The sequence below is a fragment of the Mixophyes fleayi genome, chromosome 3 (assembly GCF_038048845.1).
Source record: "Mixophyes fleayi isolate aMixFle1 chromosome 3, aMixFle1.hap1, whole genome shotgun sequence".
NCBI lineage: Eukaryota > Metazoa > Chordata > Amphibia > Anura > Limnodynastidae > Mixophyes > Mixophyes fleayi.
Genome location: NC_134404.1, coordinates 60,224,551 through 60,243,477, shown reverse-complemented (window position 1 = coordinate 60,243,477; position 18,927 = coordinate 60,224,551). Strand labels below are relative to the sequence as shown.

At 45.0% G+C, this 18,927-nt stretch overlaps 1 protein-coding gene across 6 annotated transcripts in view; it reads right to left on the bottom strand.

Annotated features, from left to right (window-relative positions):
* The window catches only part of LOC142143592 (alpha-1,4-N-acetylglucosaminyltransferase-like), a 292,621-nt gene that overhangs the window by 17,729 nt on the left and 255,965 nt on the right, over window positions 1-18,927 (bottom strand). For all 6 annotated transcript variants that reach the window (XM_075201556.1, XM_075201555.1, XM_075201550.1 and 3 more), the window contains one exon: window positions 15,799-16,317. In XM_075201556.1, coding sequence (XP_075057657.1) covers window positions 15,799-16,299 — 501 coding nt within the window. In that variant the 5' untranslated portion in view covers window positions 16,300-16,317. The remainder of the gene's footprint in view (window positions 1-15,798; window positions 16,318-18,927) is intronic.

Genomic DNA, 18,927 nt, shown 5'->3' with positions numbered 1-18,927 from the left:
TAGTAGGCGTACCGCTGCAGGATTCCTCGGATGAATCCCGTATTGAAGAGGACTCAGTCTAGCTGCTGACTTGGGCTGCAGGACTCAATCTGATGGAGATCGTGGAGGAAGTTGACGAGGAGGGTGTTGCTGGTGTGTATCCAACTGGACCACGGGATTTAGGTGTCCCTGTACCGATGACGGTCCTAGCCCCAGTTCCTTAACTAACCACTGAACTATGAAGGTTATTCAGGTAACGTATAAGGGAGGATGTTCCTAGGTGGGCAAGATCCTTACCCCTGCTTATTTGAGCTTTACATAAGCTACATATGGCCATACATTTGTTGTCCGGATTTGGATAAAAATAACTCCAAACCGAAGAGGTGCATTTTTTGGTCTTCTGACCAGGCATGACGATAGGCTTTTTCATCCCATGGACATCAGCTGTTTCCCCCCCTGGTGCCTCATTTTCAATAACCACATCACCATCCTCATCATCAAGTTCCTCCACAGCCCCAGCTACATCATCAATAGCCTCCTCCTGAGCCACCTCTTCCCGTACAGTGATGGGAAGGTCAGGCTTGACAACCACCAACACCCTTGGACTCGCCTTGGGGATTTGTGATAATTTCTCTTTAGAAGGCAGAGTTGTTTGCTGTTTTGTTGCTGACAGCAAACCTCTCTTCAATTTTTTGTTGGGGGGGAGGAGGAGGAGGGCTAAGATCCTTAGGTGAAGCTGGACCACTAGTCATGAACACGGGCCAGGGCCTAAGCCGTTCCTTGCCACTACGTGTCGTAAATGGCATATTGCCAACTTTACGTTTCTCCTCAGATGATTTTAAGTTTCTCTTTTTGCTATTTTTTGAGAACTTGGGCTTTTTGGATTTTACATGCCCTGTACTAGGAGATTGGGCATCGGGCTTGGAAGACGACGTTGATGGCATTTCATCGTCTATGTCATGACTAGTGGCAGCAGCTTCAGCATTAGGAGGAAGTGGGTCTTGATCTTTCCCTACTTTATCCTCCAAATTTTTGGTCTCCATTATATGTAGCACAAGATACTGCAGAATGTGTGAACTTGGTAATATTGCAGTACCAATGGGCTTATACTGCAGGATTGGTTTTGCAAATTTTGTTGTAATTAAAAAAAAAAATAATTAGTTTTTTGTATTTTTTTTATAACTTTTTTTAATTTTTTAAACACTTGCGAATAATGGGGAAATAACTATGCCCTTAGAAGCACAGAGCACAGGACACAGCACCACTGGACTGAACAGGACACAGCACAGGACCCAGCAGCACCACTGAACTCAAAATTGACAGAACACGGCACACAGCACCACTGGACTGATACTGCAGAATGTGTGAACTTTGTAGTATTGCAGTACCACTGGACTTTTACTGCTGAATGTGTGAACTTGGTAATATTGCAGTACCAATGGGCTTATACTGCAGGATTGGTTTTGCAAATTTTGTTGTAATTAATTTTTTTTTAAATTATTTTTTTGTATTTTTTTTTATAACTTTTTAAAAAAAATTTAAACACTTGGGAATATTGGGGAAATAACTATGCCCTTAGAAGCACAGAGCACAGGACACAGGAACACTGGACTGAACAGGACACAGCACAGGACCCAGCAGCACCACTGAACTCAAAATTGACAGAGCATAGCACCACTGGACTGATACTGCAGAACACAGCACAGCACAGCACAGCACGAGATCTACCAGGACAGAGGACCACCTAACACACCCTCCCTCTACCCTGATCAATGCCCGAGTGAAGATGGCGGCGTCTAGCGGGGAATTTATAGGATCCGAGTAGCGGGATTATGACTCAGAGCTTCGGTTTCAAGTTTTTATTTGGCGCCAATACCCGGATCTGTCTCGGATCCGACTCGGATCGGCAACGTTCGGGTGGGCTCGGATTCAGGAAATCCGAGTGCGCTCATCTCTAGTCTTAAGGGGGCGATGCGAGCAATTGGCGCAGGGATAAGGTACAGCTGTTAATACAAAAGCTAAAATAAAAAGCATAGGAGTCTGTCTTATAAACACTATTAACTGTAGTGCTGCCAAAGTTAATAGTGTTTATAAAAACCACCCCTAAGCTTTTTATTTTAGTTTTTGTTCATTTACTACATGACACTATAATACCTTTCGCCATTTTAGTGTCTACATTCCTGTTGTCAGAATTGTGCTCATCGGTAATTCATACCCCACCCCCCCAGCCCCCCTCCTATTGTCACATATGCTCACCCTACCCTTTTATTGTCACATATGCTCCACTACTATTCTCCCTTGTCACATATGCCCTATATCCCTACTTCCTCCATCCCTACATCCCACCCTCAATTACCACTGCCTGGTGTAAGAGGACTGTATTCTTCGTCACACCACTGCTGCTCCACGAGGGAAAGAACTCTGTGTATGTCACAGGTGATTAACGCTCATGACATCAGCAATGCTCTGAACAGATGGCCCAGAGCAGCAGCAGTGCAGGACAGCACATGAAGGTAAGAGATACTGGAATCACAAAATATAGTCATCTCCAAGCAGTAAAAAGTCTCTTAATGCTGAAATAAATTTTTATTTATCCTTTAATAAGGACATTTTCTTTCTCAAGTAAATTATAAAAAACATTTTTAAAATTACGATTAAAAATATGGCAGGATTCTTTATTAAATAAACTGGCTCCAAATGTATACTTAAAACATTTATCTAAAGCATATTTAAAAAGAGATATAGGAACAGATTCAGACTTAATGTTGCATGAGTGATTACATTGAAGGGACTGCAGGTGGAGTGCTTCCTAAATGTGTTATTGTGTAGTTGTCACGTTACCTACAGGAATACAGCCAGGAGCCATGAATATGGTGAAACCACTCTGTGTTTATTTGCAGAAATTTTACAAATAGCAGGTAATCAAGTTTCTAGTAAATACCATGTGCAAAGCTGATGCAGGAAGCAGGAGAAAATATGAACAAATCCCAAGCAGCAAGTAACCAGAAGCATATCAGAAGGCAGGAACAAGTAATAACAGGATGTGACATCAGGATATGACAACAATAACCAGCCCTGAATGCTGGGAGAGACAGGTATATATGGAATATATGAGATAATGAGGGCAGGTTAACCCCTGATACAACCAAGTAAGGCACAATAGCAGCACCACTGGTGATCAGAGGTACTGCTGCAACATATAAAATGAACACAAATACTGCACAGTTCAAAACAAACAGGGGCTGTGGGATGCAAGCAGCATTCAAAAGGGAGATGTTGCAAAGCAGACGGAGGCAGACCGTGGCAGTACCTCCCCCTTAAAGGGCGGATTCCAGACGCCCAATTACCAAAAATGTCTGAGTTCATCTGAATCATAGTCCAGAATTGGGGCCCCGGCAGAAAAGCCCTCATCCATGGGCGGAGAGGCATAGTAGACCATGTCAGAAGAGAGCTGAGATCCAGAAGACCCTTTTTTCTTCTTCTTTTCTTTCTTTTTATGAGCCTTTAAAGGTTACAGGGTTGTTCAAATCGAATAGAACATGAAGGCAACTTCAAGGCTTGGGCAACTGGAGACAAAGAAGATGGCACAGAAGACCTGCAGGGAGTACGGCTGACAAGTGTTGGAGCAAATTCTTTGAACACTGCTTCACAAAAAAGCTGTAAATCAGAAAGGATAGGATCTCTGATCTTAATAAAGGGGCTCGCCCATTACAAAGCTTTTCCTGTAAAGTTGGATAACAGGTAATATACTTGCTTCCGTTGGTTAGCTAGGTCAGGTACTGATGGTAAATAGGATATAAAAAAATTAATCAGAGCATTAAATTGCTGTATATCCCCATTGAAGGTAGGTGGTGGCTCAGACTTGGTACCCTCGGCAATGGATGGTTCAGACTTGGCAGCAGACCCGGACTGGGCGGCAGGCTTGGCAGCAGGCCCGGACTGGGCGGCAGGCCCGGACTGGGCGGCAGGCTTGGAGAGGACAGTGCTGTGAGAAGTCTCAGAGGGGACAGCGCTGTGAGAAGCCTCGGAGGGGACAGCGCTGTGAGAAGCCTCAGAGCAGACAGCACCAAGTGGTAACTCGGGCTGAACCGCATAGAGTGGCAACTCGGGCTGAACCGCAGGGACAGTCAACTCAGGCTGAACCGCATGGACAGGCAACTCGGGCTAAACCGCATGGACAGGCAACTCGGGCTGAACCGCATGGACAGGAAACTCGGGCTGAACCGCATGGACAGGACACTCGGGCTGAACCGCATGGACAGGCAACTCTGGCTGAACCGCATGGACAGGCAATTTGGGCTGAACCGCATGGACAGGCAACTCGGGCTGAACCGCATGGACAGGCAACTCTTCTGGAGCAGACTGTAAGGGCAGCGCCCCCTCTGGAGTAGACTGTAAGGGCAGTGCCCCCTCTGGAGAAGACTGTAGGGGCAGCGCCCACTCTGGAGAAGACTGTAAGGGCAGCGCCCACTCTGGAGAAGACTGTAAGGGCAGTGCCCCCTCTGGAGAAGACTGTAAGGGCAGCGCCCCATCTGGAGAAGACTGTAAGGGCAGCGCCCCCTCTGGTGAAGACTGTAAGGGCAGCGCCCCCTCTGGAGAAGACTGTAAGGGCAGCGCCCCATCTGGAGAAGACTGTAAGGGCAGCGCCCCCTCTGGTGAAGACTGTAAGGGCAGCGCCCCATCTGGAGAAGACTGTAAGGGCAGCGCCCCCTCTGGTGAAGACTGTAAGGGCAGTGCCCCCTCTGGAGAAGACTGTAAGGGCAGCGCCCCATCTGAAGAAGACTGTAAGGGCAGCGCCCCCTCTGGTGAAGACTGTAAGGGCAGCGCCCCCTCTGGAGAAAACTGTAAGGCCAGCGCCCTCTCTGGAGCAGACTTTGACGGCAGCGCCCCCTCTGGAGCAGACTTTAAGGACAGTGCCCCCTCTGGAGAAGACTGTAGGGACAGCGCCCCATCTGGAGAACACTGTAAGGGTAGCGCCCACTCTGGAGAAGACTGTAAGGGCAGTGCCCCCTCTGGAGAAGACTGTAAGGGCAGCGCCCCATCTGGAGAAGACTGTAAGGGCAGCGCCCCCTCTGGCAAAGACTGTAAGGGCAGCGCCCTCTCTGGAGAAGACTGTAAGGGCAGCGCCCCATCTGGAGAAGACTGTAAGGGCAGCGCCCCCTCTGGTGAAAACTGTAAGGGCAGCACCCTCTCTGGAGAAGACTGTAAGGGCAGCGTCCCCTCTGGTGAAGACTGTAAGGGCAGCGCCCCCTCTGGCGAAGACTGTAAGGGCAGTGCCCCCTCTGGAGAAGACTGTAAGGGCAGCGCCCACTCTGGAGAAGACTGTAAGGGCAGCGCCCCCTCTGGTGAAGACTGTAAGGGCAGTGCCCCCTCTGGAGAAGAATGTAAGGGCAGCGCCCCATCTGGTGAAGACTGTAAGGGCAGCGCCCCCTCTGGAGAAGACTGTAAGGACAGCGCCCCCTCTGGTGAAGACTGTAAGGGCAGCGCCCCCTCTGGAGCAGACTGTAAGGGCAGCGCCCCATCTGGAGAAGACTGTAAAGGGCAGCGCCCCATCTGGAGAAGACTGTAAGGGCAGCGCCCCCTCTGGAGTAGACTAAGGGCAGTGCCTCCTCTGGAGAAGACTGTAAGGGCAGCGCCCCATCTGGAGAAGACTGTCAGGGCAGCGCCCCCTCTGGAGAAAACTGTAAGGGCAGCGCCCCCTCTGGAGCAGACTTTGATGGCAGCGCCCCCTCTGGAGCAGACTTTAAGGGCAGCGCCCCCTCTGGAGCAGCCTGTAGCTCAGGAACAGAGACAGCGGCTGAAGACTCGGAACTCGGACAGGCAACTCGGACTATACCGCATGGACAGGCAACTCTGGCTGAACCGCATGGACAGGCAACTCTTCTGGAGCAGACTGTAAGGGCAGCGTCCCCTCTGGAGAAGACTGTAAGGGCAGCGCCCCCTCTGGAGAAGACTGTAAGGGCAGTGCCCCCTTTGTAGAAGACTGTAAGGGCAGCGCCCCATCTGGAGAAGACTGTAAGGGCAGCGCCCCCTCTGGAGAAGACTTTAAGGGCAGCGCCCCCTCTGGTGCAGCCTGTAGCTCAGGAACAGAGACAGCGGCTGAAGACAAGGAACTGGACACAGCGGCTGAAGACTCGGAATTGGACACAGCGGCTGAAGACTCGGAACTGGACACAGCGGCTGAAGACTCGGGACCGGACACAGCGGCTGAAGATTCGGGACCGGACCTCGGAACAGGAGACAGAGGCTGGCACCTCGAAACAGGAGACAGAGGCAGTTGGTGCCTCAGGACAGGCGGCTGGAGCTGGCGCCTCAGGACAGGCGGCTGGAGCTGGCAGATTGGGTCTCTTCCCAGAGAACAGAAATGGTGGAGCATAAACAAATTTGGAATGCCGAGTGGAAACAACAGGGGATTGTTCAGTAAGCTGACGTGGTCTATGTATAGGACTTTCCTGCAAGAAATGTGCATTGCTGGCACAGTAGAGACACAACTTGTTTGTTATTCTGCGTTGTCGCTCCTCTTCGGTCAGATGAGAGCGTGGACCACCTGTGAACCGGGAATTAGCCACCCCATAGTTCTTACTGAACAGCAAATTTGTAGAAGCACAATTAAGAGGTGCTATTTGCACAGGTTCAGAAGCAGTAAAGGTGGATTGAGACAGACCAGCAGCTTCTGTATTAGAAGAGACATAATCAGACAGTCTCCTGAGAGGGTCCACTTGTAAAGAGGAAAATCTAGCAAGCTGAGAACATAGCAAGATAATGTCCATCTGTAAAGTTTGTAGCAGTGGCAATTCCAAGATTGGTGAAACAGACATGTTGCAAAAAACAAATGAAAAATTGATTGCAGAAAAAAGGTCCCAAAAATAAAACAAAACTTTCACCTGACTCCTAAGCTGTTTTTGTGGGCTGGTTATACTGTCACGTTACCTACAGGAATACAGCTAGGAGCCACGAATATGGTGAAAACACTGTGTTTATTTGCAGAAATGTACAAATAGCAGGTAATCAAGTTTGTAGTAAATACCATGTGCAAAGCTGATGCAGGAAGCAGGAGGTAATATGAACAAATCCTAAGCAGCAATTAACCAAAAGCATATCAGAAGGCAGGAACAAGTAATAACAGGATGTGACATCAGCCCTGAATGCTGGGAGAGACAGGTATATATGGAAGAAGACTGTAAGGGCAGCGCCCCCTCTGGTGAAGACTGTAAGGGCAGCGCCCCCTCTGGAGAAGGGTGCATGAGATAATGAAAGCAGGTTAACCTCTGATACAACCAAGTAAGGCACAATAGCAGCACCTCTTGTGATCAGAGGTACTGCTGCAACATATAAAATGAACACAAATACTGCACAGTTCAAAAACAAACAGGGGCTGCGGGATGCAAGCAGCATTTAAAAGGGAGATGTTGCAAAGCAGACGGAGGCAGACCGTGACAGTAGTCACTCTGTATTATAGTATTTTACTATGTTGCACAAAAAATCTTCTAGTTTCTTCTCATGTTGATGTTACATGCAAGATGTGTTCTGTCTGTATGCTGATATAACTGCATAGTTTGATATAAAGTCAGTGTCGGACTCTGGCATGAAGGGCCCTCCTGGGGACTGGAATGCTAGAGCGCACCAGAGGGGGTGGGAACAGCCATCATAGAGGCGAGACCAGACACCAGAGGGGGAGTGGTCAGCCCACGAAGGACAACTAGCACCATAGTGTAGTATATAAAGAATGCAGTCTGCATACATGGAGTACACAGTCTTGACCTGCCCCTTAGATTGGGCAGAACAGTCACCAAAAATCGTGATTGTCCCACTAGAAGAGGCTTGGCGAACCTGTGGCACTCCAGGTGTTGTGAAACTACAAGCCCCAGCAATATGCCAATATGTAGCAGCTTATTGCTGGAAGGGTATACTGGGACTTGTAGTTTCACAACACCTGGAGTTCCACAGGTTAGCCAAGGCTGCACTAGACTCAGAACATTTGACAGACTGTACTACTTGTTCTTGTCACTTTTACCACCTGTGGCTGCTGGTTTCTTTAGTTGCAGCTTATTTGTATCCTGGAATGTTGGGGGCCCTATTTGAAAAAACTAATGGGTACATTTAGAAAATTCCATACAGCCCCGGCGTTAAATCAGTAGGACCCACAATTAATACTTAGGCCTTCCTCCAGCCCCAACATTAAATTAATAGTATTCCCATTTAATAAACCTATTTCCCTCCCTCCAGACAGTCCCTGCAATAAATTAGTCGCATTTATGTATAATAAATATACCTATTTCCCGCAACCGTCACAGCCATTAAATAATTCATATTCACATTTAATAAATAGACCTCATGCTCCACAAACTCAGCCCCACATTCAATTATAACCCCCCAAACCACCCCATATTAAATTAATAGTCTCCACTATAAAACTAAATTGCCTCACCTTCATACTACAAACAAAATAGCACCCATTATTTAGCCACCACCTACCACACACACATTGCATTCCCACAAGCCTGCTGTGCCATCACACACACATTACTGTGCCCCTTCATCACCATGCTGTGCCTCCTTATGATCACACTGTGCCCTCCATGCTGCTTTTGCCCCCCCCTTCTCCTGGCCCCCCTTCATCACCCTGTGCCATGCTGCTTTTGCTCCCCCCTTTTCCTGTTCCCCCTTCATCTCCCTGTGCCATGCCGCTTTGGCCCCCCTTCACCCTGTGCCATACTGCTTTGGCCCCCCTTCACACTCTGCCATGCTGCATTGGCCCCCCTGTACACTCTGCCATGCTGTCTGTGCTCCTCCTTTTCACTCTCTGCCATGCTGTCTGTGCTCCCCCTTTTCACTCTCTGCCGTGCTCCCCCTTTTCACACTCTGCCGTGCTCCCCCCTTGCTTCTGTTCCTTAAATTACCTTTTCTATCGGCTTCTTTCTTCTCTTCTGTCTTCTGTCTTCTTCCCGACTACTCTCTGCGGCGCGCATCACTGAACATCGGGCGCGATGACGTCAGGCCCGACATTCAGTGCGAACGAAGCAGAGAGGAGTCAGTGAGCGCTGCGGTCACATGAGTAATTTTTTTTTAAGTTTCCTGCTCCCCCCTACCAACTAGGGGATAGCCCAGTCCCCCAGTGGCCCAGTATGACCCTGTATAAAGTTATTAATGTATGAAAGAAGCACCATCTGCAACAGGTTATTTACCCAGACACATGCATAAGAAGCCCAGACACATGCATAAGGGCCAAAAAGACGTGGACTTAGCAAAGAGGGAGTAAGGGTAAAGAATTACACAGTATCTACAGTAAAAGAAAATTTCTAGTAAGTTTTCTAACAGCACGTGTCGAAAGTGTTTTCACAAACATCATTAAAAAGATTGTAATTTGAAAGGCAAAAGTTAAAGAAGACTTCTAGTGAGTTTTCCAACACTAGAGGGATTATCACGCTTGGAAACTTTGATCCTAATTGAGCTCCTTTCAATAGAGTAAGTCATATTGTTAAGGATTTTGAACACTATTGGTACAAAAAGTGTTGCACTATCATTGTGTTTTTTTTCTATTTTTTATATCACACTTGATAAATTTGTTGGAGAAACAGAAGATCTGCAAACAACATTTAATGAATTTAAGTATATTTTTGTTAATGTTTTATATGGATCGAATAAGAGATTTTTACAGTGCTTAAACTTTTTTATTTGTTATGGTTATATGTATTGTAAACTGGTGTATGGTTTATTTTAAAACTAATTGGGCTGCAGTTGATAGTGGAGCGCTGTAGGAACTTTCACTAGTAGAGTTTTCGGGTGTAAAGCATTTGTCTACATTTCCGTGGAAAGACTCAGTAAACTGCAGAACCAGGCAGTGGAAGGGATTCTTGCTGGTTACAGCGAATGTTACAAAAGATACAGAATCTTACATCCAAAAACAGAAAAAAAATTACTACAAGCAATTGTGTAACATTTGTTGAGGGACTGAGACATCAAGTGATGATCCCAGCAGATCCAAATAAAGAAGAGAGCACAAACTCCAAAAACACAAGCAAGATAACCACTGAACAAGATAATGAAATCAACTGTAAAGCAAATACCAAAGGTGAAGAGAGCATGGCTGATGAAGTAAGGCGCTGAACCAGAAAAAACAAAAGTAAAGCACCTGTGTGCCTCATATAAAGCCACCGCAGTCAATTTAGGTGGATCCAGGGAAGGTATATCTGACCTACCAACAAGTCTACAACCAGGTAGATTGGAAACTCCTGGAGCAGAGCGGTGGAATATGGGGAGCAAAAGGGCAGAGGGACTAGTCCATTAGCTGGAGAAAGACATCACAGACTATCCAGAAAGATGGGTGGATTAAGCCTCATCTGTTGAGAAGGGATTTTGAGATATAGCAACAGATTCAGACTTAATGTTGCTTGAGCGATCACACTGGGGGAACGGCAGGTGGAAATGTTCCTAAATGTGTTTTGTGTTCCCACTCTGTTTTATAGTAATTTACTCTGTTGTAGAAAAAATCATCTAGTTTCCTCTCATGTTGATGTTACATGCATGATGTGTTCTGTCTGGATGATGATATAACTGCATAGTTTATAATAAAGTTATTATTTCATAAAGAAATCACTGTACCTATGGACAGTGTATGAAAGAAGTGCAACACTATCAACATTCCCTCAAAGGGGTCTATTTATTACCCTTCGGTTTTTCAGAAGAAACTTTTCAATCCTCATTGCATAGATGCGGATTGAAAAGTTTCTCATATTTATTAAAAAATCAACACAGGAACAGCCGTTCCGAAAAACGGCTCTTCCTGTGAAGAGTATCACTTACCTTTCACTTGAGTCTGCTCTTCTCCTCGTTATGCCATGTTGCTCACCCCTATTTCAATCCCTGTGTGCATGCGCCGACCGGTAGGCTCGGGCATGCACACAGAGATCCCTGAATGAAGGAACCTGAAGCATGTGACATGGAGGGATCATGTGATCCTTCCACACATGCGTTGTGCAGCTCTGCCCTTCGGAGCAGAGCTATTTTCAGTGAAAGTTTTCAATCATGGCGTACATTATCATGATTGAAAAACTTAGTTTTGGCCATTGTTACATAGCGTTACTGAGCACTTCCCATACACTGTTATGGGAAGTGCTCAGTAAAACGATGAGAGATGTAAAGCAGCAGATATCTCAATCCATTTTAACTCAAGTAGTAGGGGGAGTTTTCCTTGGTAACCACTCTTTCGCAAAGCGGTGTTACTTGCTATTCCGACGCTTTTAAGACCGGCAACAAAGATATTGACAAAACAATTATGATTACTATTATTATTATCGTTTATTTGTAAGGCGCCACAAGGTTTCCGCAGTGCAGTACATGGTACGAACAGTAGACTATACAGGGTAAAACAGTACAGAACAATAAACACAAAGTACTTCAGAATCTCCAGGCAGGCAGATACAGTAGAGACGGGGCGGAAGAACAGGTATGGAGACAGGAGGGAAGATGGGCCCTGCTCATACGAGCTTACATCCTAAGGGAGGGTAAACAGAATCAGGTACAGAAGGAAGCCAGTGAAGCAACGGGGAGAGAGAAAGGGGGCAGGGGAGAACCAGAAGAGGTGAGAGGTTAAGTGGATGGTTGGTAGGCCTTTAGGAACAGGTGAGTTTTAAGTGCCCGCTTGAAGGAGCAGCGGGCACTATGATTACAATAACATAGACATGGTTTAAAAGAAGACTTGCATTAACATAGACAGAGGACATTTCCGAATACACTGTAATGCAGATTGTTATAAATTGCAAACATACTGAAAGGCGGCACTTAACTTTGACGTCACTAATAAGAGCGGCATTAAGATTTCGGAATTTAAAGCGGAAATGTCAGGACCCGGAAACTGAACAATTTAATCTAAGGGTTAAAGTTAGGGTTAGGATTAGTGTGACTAGATCAATTATGAGTAACTAATGCTATAAATTGATTTAAAGGAAATAGCGAAGAGCGCTTATTTATATAATTGCAATGCACTTATTTTTTATATTGTGTATATTTTGTTAAAGGAAATCTTTATTTTTGAGACCAGGGAAAAAATGAACTGGTTATTCAGTGGGAAGACATATAGGCAACAGTTGGAGTAAGTTGCCCCCCCATCCTTGTAAAATATCAAATGAACTGACCTATGACCATAAGACAACTGGAACATTGTTAACCTTGGCCCAATGAAGACCTCTCTTTGTATTATCTAGGTATATTCGTGACATCATCACTGTTTATGCTAATTCAAGCTGTATATACGCTTCCTGGGCCAGTGTTTTCTTTCATTCTTCCTGACAACAGACAACATGACTGTATCTGAACATGGGCCCAGGATGTGCTTGCTAAGATTGTAATGTATTCGTTTTTATACTTTTCTGTTTATTGTTATACCTTTTATGCGTCATAACTAGAGATGGTCACTGACCCCCGTGTTTTGGTTTTGGATTCTGGATTACCTTCGTGTTTTGGTTTTGGTTTTGCAAAACCGCCCTTGCGTGTTTTGGTTTTGGTTTTGTTTGGTTTTGTTTTGGTATTTTTGAAAAAAATACAATTTTTTTGGTCTAAAATAGCCTAATTTAGTGCTCCACCAGTTTCTTAGATAAGTGAGGTAATTCTAAAGCTAATAAATTATGAAAAAAACAGTTTAATCCCTGGTAGGCCGTCCTTAATTCGAACACTTGTCTGCAAATTATACAGACAAACATGGTTGTCTACCTCCTCCATCTTTGATTATTGGCAATGTAGCCATCATCTTTGGGTGTATATTACACCCTCCACTTGTAGTTGAATATTAAAAAAAGCAGCCTGCACAGATTGTGGAACTAGAAAGTAAAATTAAATGGACCACGGTAGTTTGGTGGCTATCTATGCCCCCCCCCCCCCACCATCCACTTGTAGTTGAATATAAAAAAGCAGCCTGCATAGACTGTGGAACTAGAAATTCGAATTTAGAAAGAAATGGACAAAGGCAGTTTGGTATCTGTCTGCATCAGATCCCCTCTCCACTAGGAGTAAAATAGAAAACTATTCAGCCGTTATATAATCTAGAATATAAATAGAAATTGAGAAAGGTAATTTGGTATCTGTCTGCATCATAATCATCAACATCCTCATTAGCGCCCTCGTCACCTCCACAAATCTCAGCCTCATCCTCTTCTATTTCCAAATTGTCATCCTCACTTGATGTATCACCTGCTACACTCGGGCTGTTCAGGCACACATCAGCAGTACTGCTGAAAGGGCCCTTCTTTATGGGTACACTAACAGAATGGTCACGATTAGACATCCCACTGTTGGATGGACTCTCCACAGGGATTGGTGTCATTTCTGATTCAGAACAAACATTATCCTCTAATGCCTTACTGTTATCTTGCAGCTCGGCTTTGACACGTAACAGTAGTTGTGCATCAATTGTAGGCTCGGTAACTTTTTGGGATCTGCCACTAATAACCAAAGGTGAAGGCCTCATTCTCTCTTTGCCACTGTGTGTGTAGAATGGCATGCTTGCAATTTTTTTTTTATCGGCACTTAACTTTTGCTCAGTTACACTTCTTTTTCGCTTCAATACAGTAAAATTTTTTGGGGTTTTTGTTTTTTGCACTAATTTGGAAACACTCTGTTGTTTGACATCGCCTTGGCCAGATGACGTACTGGGAACACTAACATCAGGACTGGTGACAGAACCTGGTTGCTCATTCTGATCATATGTGGACTGCTTTGAATCCATTCTGAGCGCAAAGCACTGGGGAGTGCTAATAATTATTTGGTAGATACTGCTGACAGATATGACTTTTGACAGCCAGAAATATTTATGCACAATTATGGAGGACACCCCAAAAGCACTGAGGAGTGCTAAAAATTATTTGGTAGATACTGCTGACAGATATGACTTTTGACAGCCAGAAATATTTATGCACAATTATGGAGGACACACCAAAAGCACTGAGGAGTGCTAAAAATTATTTGGTAGATACTGCTGACAGATATGACTTTTGACAGCCAGAAATATTTATGCACAATTATGGGGGACACCCCAAAAGCACCGAGGAGTGCTAAAAATTATTTGGTAGATACTGCTGACAGATATGACTTTTGACAGCCAGAAATATTTATGCACAATTATGGGGGACACCCCAAAAGCACTGAGGAGTGCAAAAAATTAGTTGGTAGATACTGCTGACAGATATGACTTTTGACAGCCAGAAATATTTATGCACAATTATGGGGGACACCCCAAAAGCACTGAGGAGTGCAAAAAATTAGTTGGTAGATACTGCTGACAGATATGACTTTTGACAGCCAGAAATATTTATGCACAATTATGGGGGACACCCCAAAAGCACTTAGGAGTGCTAACAATTATTTGGTAGATACTGCTGACAGATATGACTTTTGACAGCCAGAAATATTTATGCACAATTATGGGGGACACCCCAAAAGCACTGGGGAGTGCCAAATATTAACAAAAAATAATAAACCTCTATCCTCCTCTCTTCTCTAGTGATTTTTGTTAGAGCAATTGCAAGAAGAATATTGGATTCTCTGTCCCTGCTCTAATCAGCCTGTGACTACACCCTGCTCTCTCTCTGTCAAATGGCGATGGATTGCTGTGGAGGCGTGTATTTATAATGTTGAAGTATCGCGAGAGCCGAGCCCCGAGATCCGACGACGTCACAATGACGTTCGGCCTCGATTTGGATTCGGAACGGGCGGGAGAGTACCGAGCTGCTCAGCTCGGTACTCGGATACCCAAAGTTCGGGTGGGTTCGGTTTTCGGGGAACCGGACCCGCCCATCTCTAGTCATAACGGCTTGTTGTAAATCCTGTTATCTTTTGCTACTAAATCTCTTTGTGCGTTGGAACCACAATAATCGCATCAGACAATGTTTATTCGTAAGCGACAAAACAGACATAACACTTCATAAAATGTAACTCTTTTATTACCCCACACCCACCACTCAGGCTGTGAAAAGAGCCCTAGTGCTTTCAGCACAGTGCTGGGTACCAGTAGGGAGGGGGAACATTTTTATTGCTGTTAAGCCTGGGGCTGGTTGTCATCATGGCAGGGGGACTGCACACTGCGGCGTTCCCCTGCTGTACTGTCACCAGTCCCGGCTGACACACCCTAGTGCTCATTCTAGTAAAATTGGGGGGAAACAAGGCATTTTGTCCCCGCAATCTTGCTAATGCCAGCATTAGGCTGGCAGCACTAGCGTTAATCTGATTAGGGAGCAGGGGTCCACACTAACCCTTTGTGTGCCGACTTGCGGGTTTGGCAGCTGTATTATTGCCGGGTCTGACAGCTGACAGCACAAGTTTTTAGGTGTTTTGAGATGGAGGAGGGGAAAGTTTTTTCTGTAATTACTGTTTTAATTTCTTTTGTAAAAGTTTTGTGCCAGCGGATCCGGAGGCTGTATAGCCGCCGGACCTGCAGGCATTGCTGATTAATGTCGGCATTGTGATTGTCAGCATTGTCACTGTCGGCAATCACACTGTCGCTATTTTCGCTGTGTAGGTCAAATGGAAATGTCGGCATTTTCATGTTGACAGGATAAGTGTAGGGATTGCTTCCATTGAAAATTTGACTACCACCAATCCCACGCACAGGAAATAGTTGCTTCTTTCTTTACCTCAATCCAACAACCAGCTTGCAATGTTTTGTGCTTGTTTTCAAAATGAGGAGCCTTATGCCTCTATCATTGCAGTGTTATGTACCATGTATGACGTATGTTTTCTCTGAAGGCATACATATGACAGCATCTACAATATAGTGTAGTTCAATTTTGCAGTATGATTTATACCTGAGAGCATTATTGTGTTACGTACCTTTGTGTACCAGGGGAGAAGTGGGGTGTCTTTAAGAATATCTTCCATTTTCAAAGGAAAGAAATACACATTAGTAAAAGATGACAGGGCTGGGAAATATTTCTTTGCTGTGGCTTCAGAGTTAGTATCTTTTAATCCTTTCATGAAGAAGACTACGGGTCTGTCCTTGTACACACGAGCTGCTGACTCAATGGCACATAGCACTAGCGAAGGTGGTTGCATTCTGTCTGTGGTCTCCAAAAAAAAGATATTATCCCCTCCTTCTAAAATGTCTAATGGAGATGGAGAGCTTGAAGAAATGTTTCCTGTTGTTATATTAGTCGGCACATCTGTGGCATCTTCGTGAGTTGGTAGCAGTTTTGAGGTCAACTCTTTAAATATTTTTCCTTGTGATATAAAAGTCATATAGGAAAAAAAATGCTGCTTGTTGGTGATTCCATAGTAGAACGCAATGACTACCAAGAGAAGCAAGATGCCCAATATCCTCAGCGCTTTTACCATTGTTGCAATATGGTCAGACTGCAAGAGAAAGCATATTACTGCAGGTTAACACACTAAAATTACAACAACAATCTAAGAAAACAAAGCAAATTCACATGTAACATATAATATGTTACAGCACACTGAAAGGACCAAAGAAATTCTGTCTTCCAAGAACCCATAGCTAAATAGACTAAAGAACATATACTGGCCAGGATTCCATACAGGGCCGAACTGGCCATCTGGCACTTCTGGCAAATGCCAGAAGGGCCGATGGTCAGATGGGCCGGTTACTAGCTGGCCGGCCCCTTCGCTCAGCACACAGACTGTCATGCCAGAATTCGGCATGACAGTCTGTGTGCTGAGCGGTGGGGTCGGCACTACACTTACTTCCTGGTATGGCCGCGCCTCCCCTCCTCCCCTCTCTTCTATGAATGGCTCTGGAGATGTCACATGGGACGAGCACCATGTGTTAGGAGAGACTACACAGCGCGCCGCGGAGGGCACAAGGTAAGAGGGGGGGGGCGGTTAGTTTGTGTGAGACAGGGGATCTATATAAGTGACAGGGGATCTATATGTGTGACAGGGGATCTATATGTGTGACAGGGGATCTATATGTGTGACAGGGGAGCTATATGTGTGACAGGGGAGCTATATGTGTGACAGGGGATCTAAATGTGTGACAGGGGATCTATATGTGTGACAGGGGATCTATTTGTGTGACAGGGGATCTATATGAGTGACAGGGGATCTATATGTGTGACAGGGGATCTATATGTGTGACAGGGGAGCTATTTGTGTGACAGGGGAGCTATTTGTGTGACAGGATCTATATGAGTGACAGGGAATCTATATGTGTGACAAGGGATCTATATGTGTGACAGGGGATCTATATGTGTGACAGGGAATCTATATAAGTGACAGGGGAGCTATTTGTGTGGCAGGGGAGCTATTTGTGTGACAGAGGAGCTATTTGTGTGACAGTGGAGCTCTTTGTGTGACAGGGGAGCTATTTGTGTGACAGGGGAGCTATTTGTGTGACAGGGTATGATTATAGTGGAACAAAAAATAACACAGAATTTACTGACAGGCGCCAATAAAAATGGGATCGACAAAGTTAAAAAATATATAAATCAAGCTCTGAATGACAATGAATACAAATAACCCAAAAAATAACCCCCCAAAAAAATATCCAAAGAATGACCTTTATGATTATAGTGTGTATGTGTGTAACAGTATAACTATAGTATGTGTGTGTGACAGGGTATGATTATAGTGTGTATGTGTGTAACAATATAACTATAGTATGTGTGTGTGGGCCGGCGTATGACCATAATGTGTGTGTGTGTGAGGGCCGGTGTATGACAATAATGTGTGTATGGGTAGCTCTTAATATAATATGGGAGGTAGGCTGTTAATCTAATAGGGAATTGCAGGTGGGGCCTAATTATTGGGTGCTATTCAATTTGTGGGGTGATGGTGGGGGCAATTTAATAGTGGGGCCTATCAATTTCAGATGGGGTGATTGCATTTTTAATTTAATGCTGGGGTGCTTTGGAGAGAGGGAAATAGTTTTATTTATTAAATGGGAATACTATTTAATGTCAGGGCTAGTTGAAGGGAAATAGATGTATTTATCAAATGTGAATACTAGTATTTTAATGTTGTGGCTGCAGTGAGGCCTAATTTTAAAACATGGATGCTATATTGATTTAACACCAGGGCTAAATTTCAACTGCTCATTTTTTTCTCCAAATAGGGCATCCAGCATTCCAGGATCCAGACAAGCAGCAACTGATCTAAAGACACCAGCAGCCACAAGTGGTGACCATGACAAGACAGGTAGGAGAGACCAGGACAGTCTGCCAACTGTTCTGAATTTGGTGGGTGACTGTCCCACTTAGTCAGGATTTGGTCTGACTACAAGAACAGTTGGGAGATATGTCCTGCTTCACACTGTACTGCTTGTTAAGGCAGAACTGCATGCACCTAACAGTAGTGCACACAGTATTGCCTTTGTATTTGTCAAAAATTTGTCTAATAGCCAAATTACATCATAGGAGCCCCCCTGACTTAAGTGCCTGGGCCCCCCGAGCCTTAATCCAGTTGGTCAGCAGGAGCATCTGTGCTCCGTCCCGGACAGGGCACAGCCTGCAGAGCAAGCCGAGGAGCTCTAAGTCTCACGAGATTTATTAATCTCATGAGACTAAGAGCTTCCCTGCTCACTCTACAGGAATGTCAGCAGCATCAGAAGCATAGATAAGTACAGTGGGCTGGGGGTGTCATAATGTATCTGGGGGGGCGTAATGTGGATGGGAAGGGTCTGATAAATGTAATGTTTTATTATAATGTATGTATCAACGCACCATTTTGACCACGCCCCCAACATAATGTAGCTACGCCCTTGGCGGCACCGCCACTGCACTGCGGCACACATTTTTTTTCCCTGCTAATCAACAGAGGTGGGCCTGCGTGCTTTAAATGCCAGGGCTGATTTTTAGTCCCAGTCCGGCCCTGATTCCATACAATCAAATTTGGGATAAAAAGTTTACATTTATTGATATTGAGCAGCTGTAGACAATAAGGGTCATTTACAAAAGTGTACAACTGCAATGCAAATTCCATTTTGGGGTGTCTCTTTGCCTACTT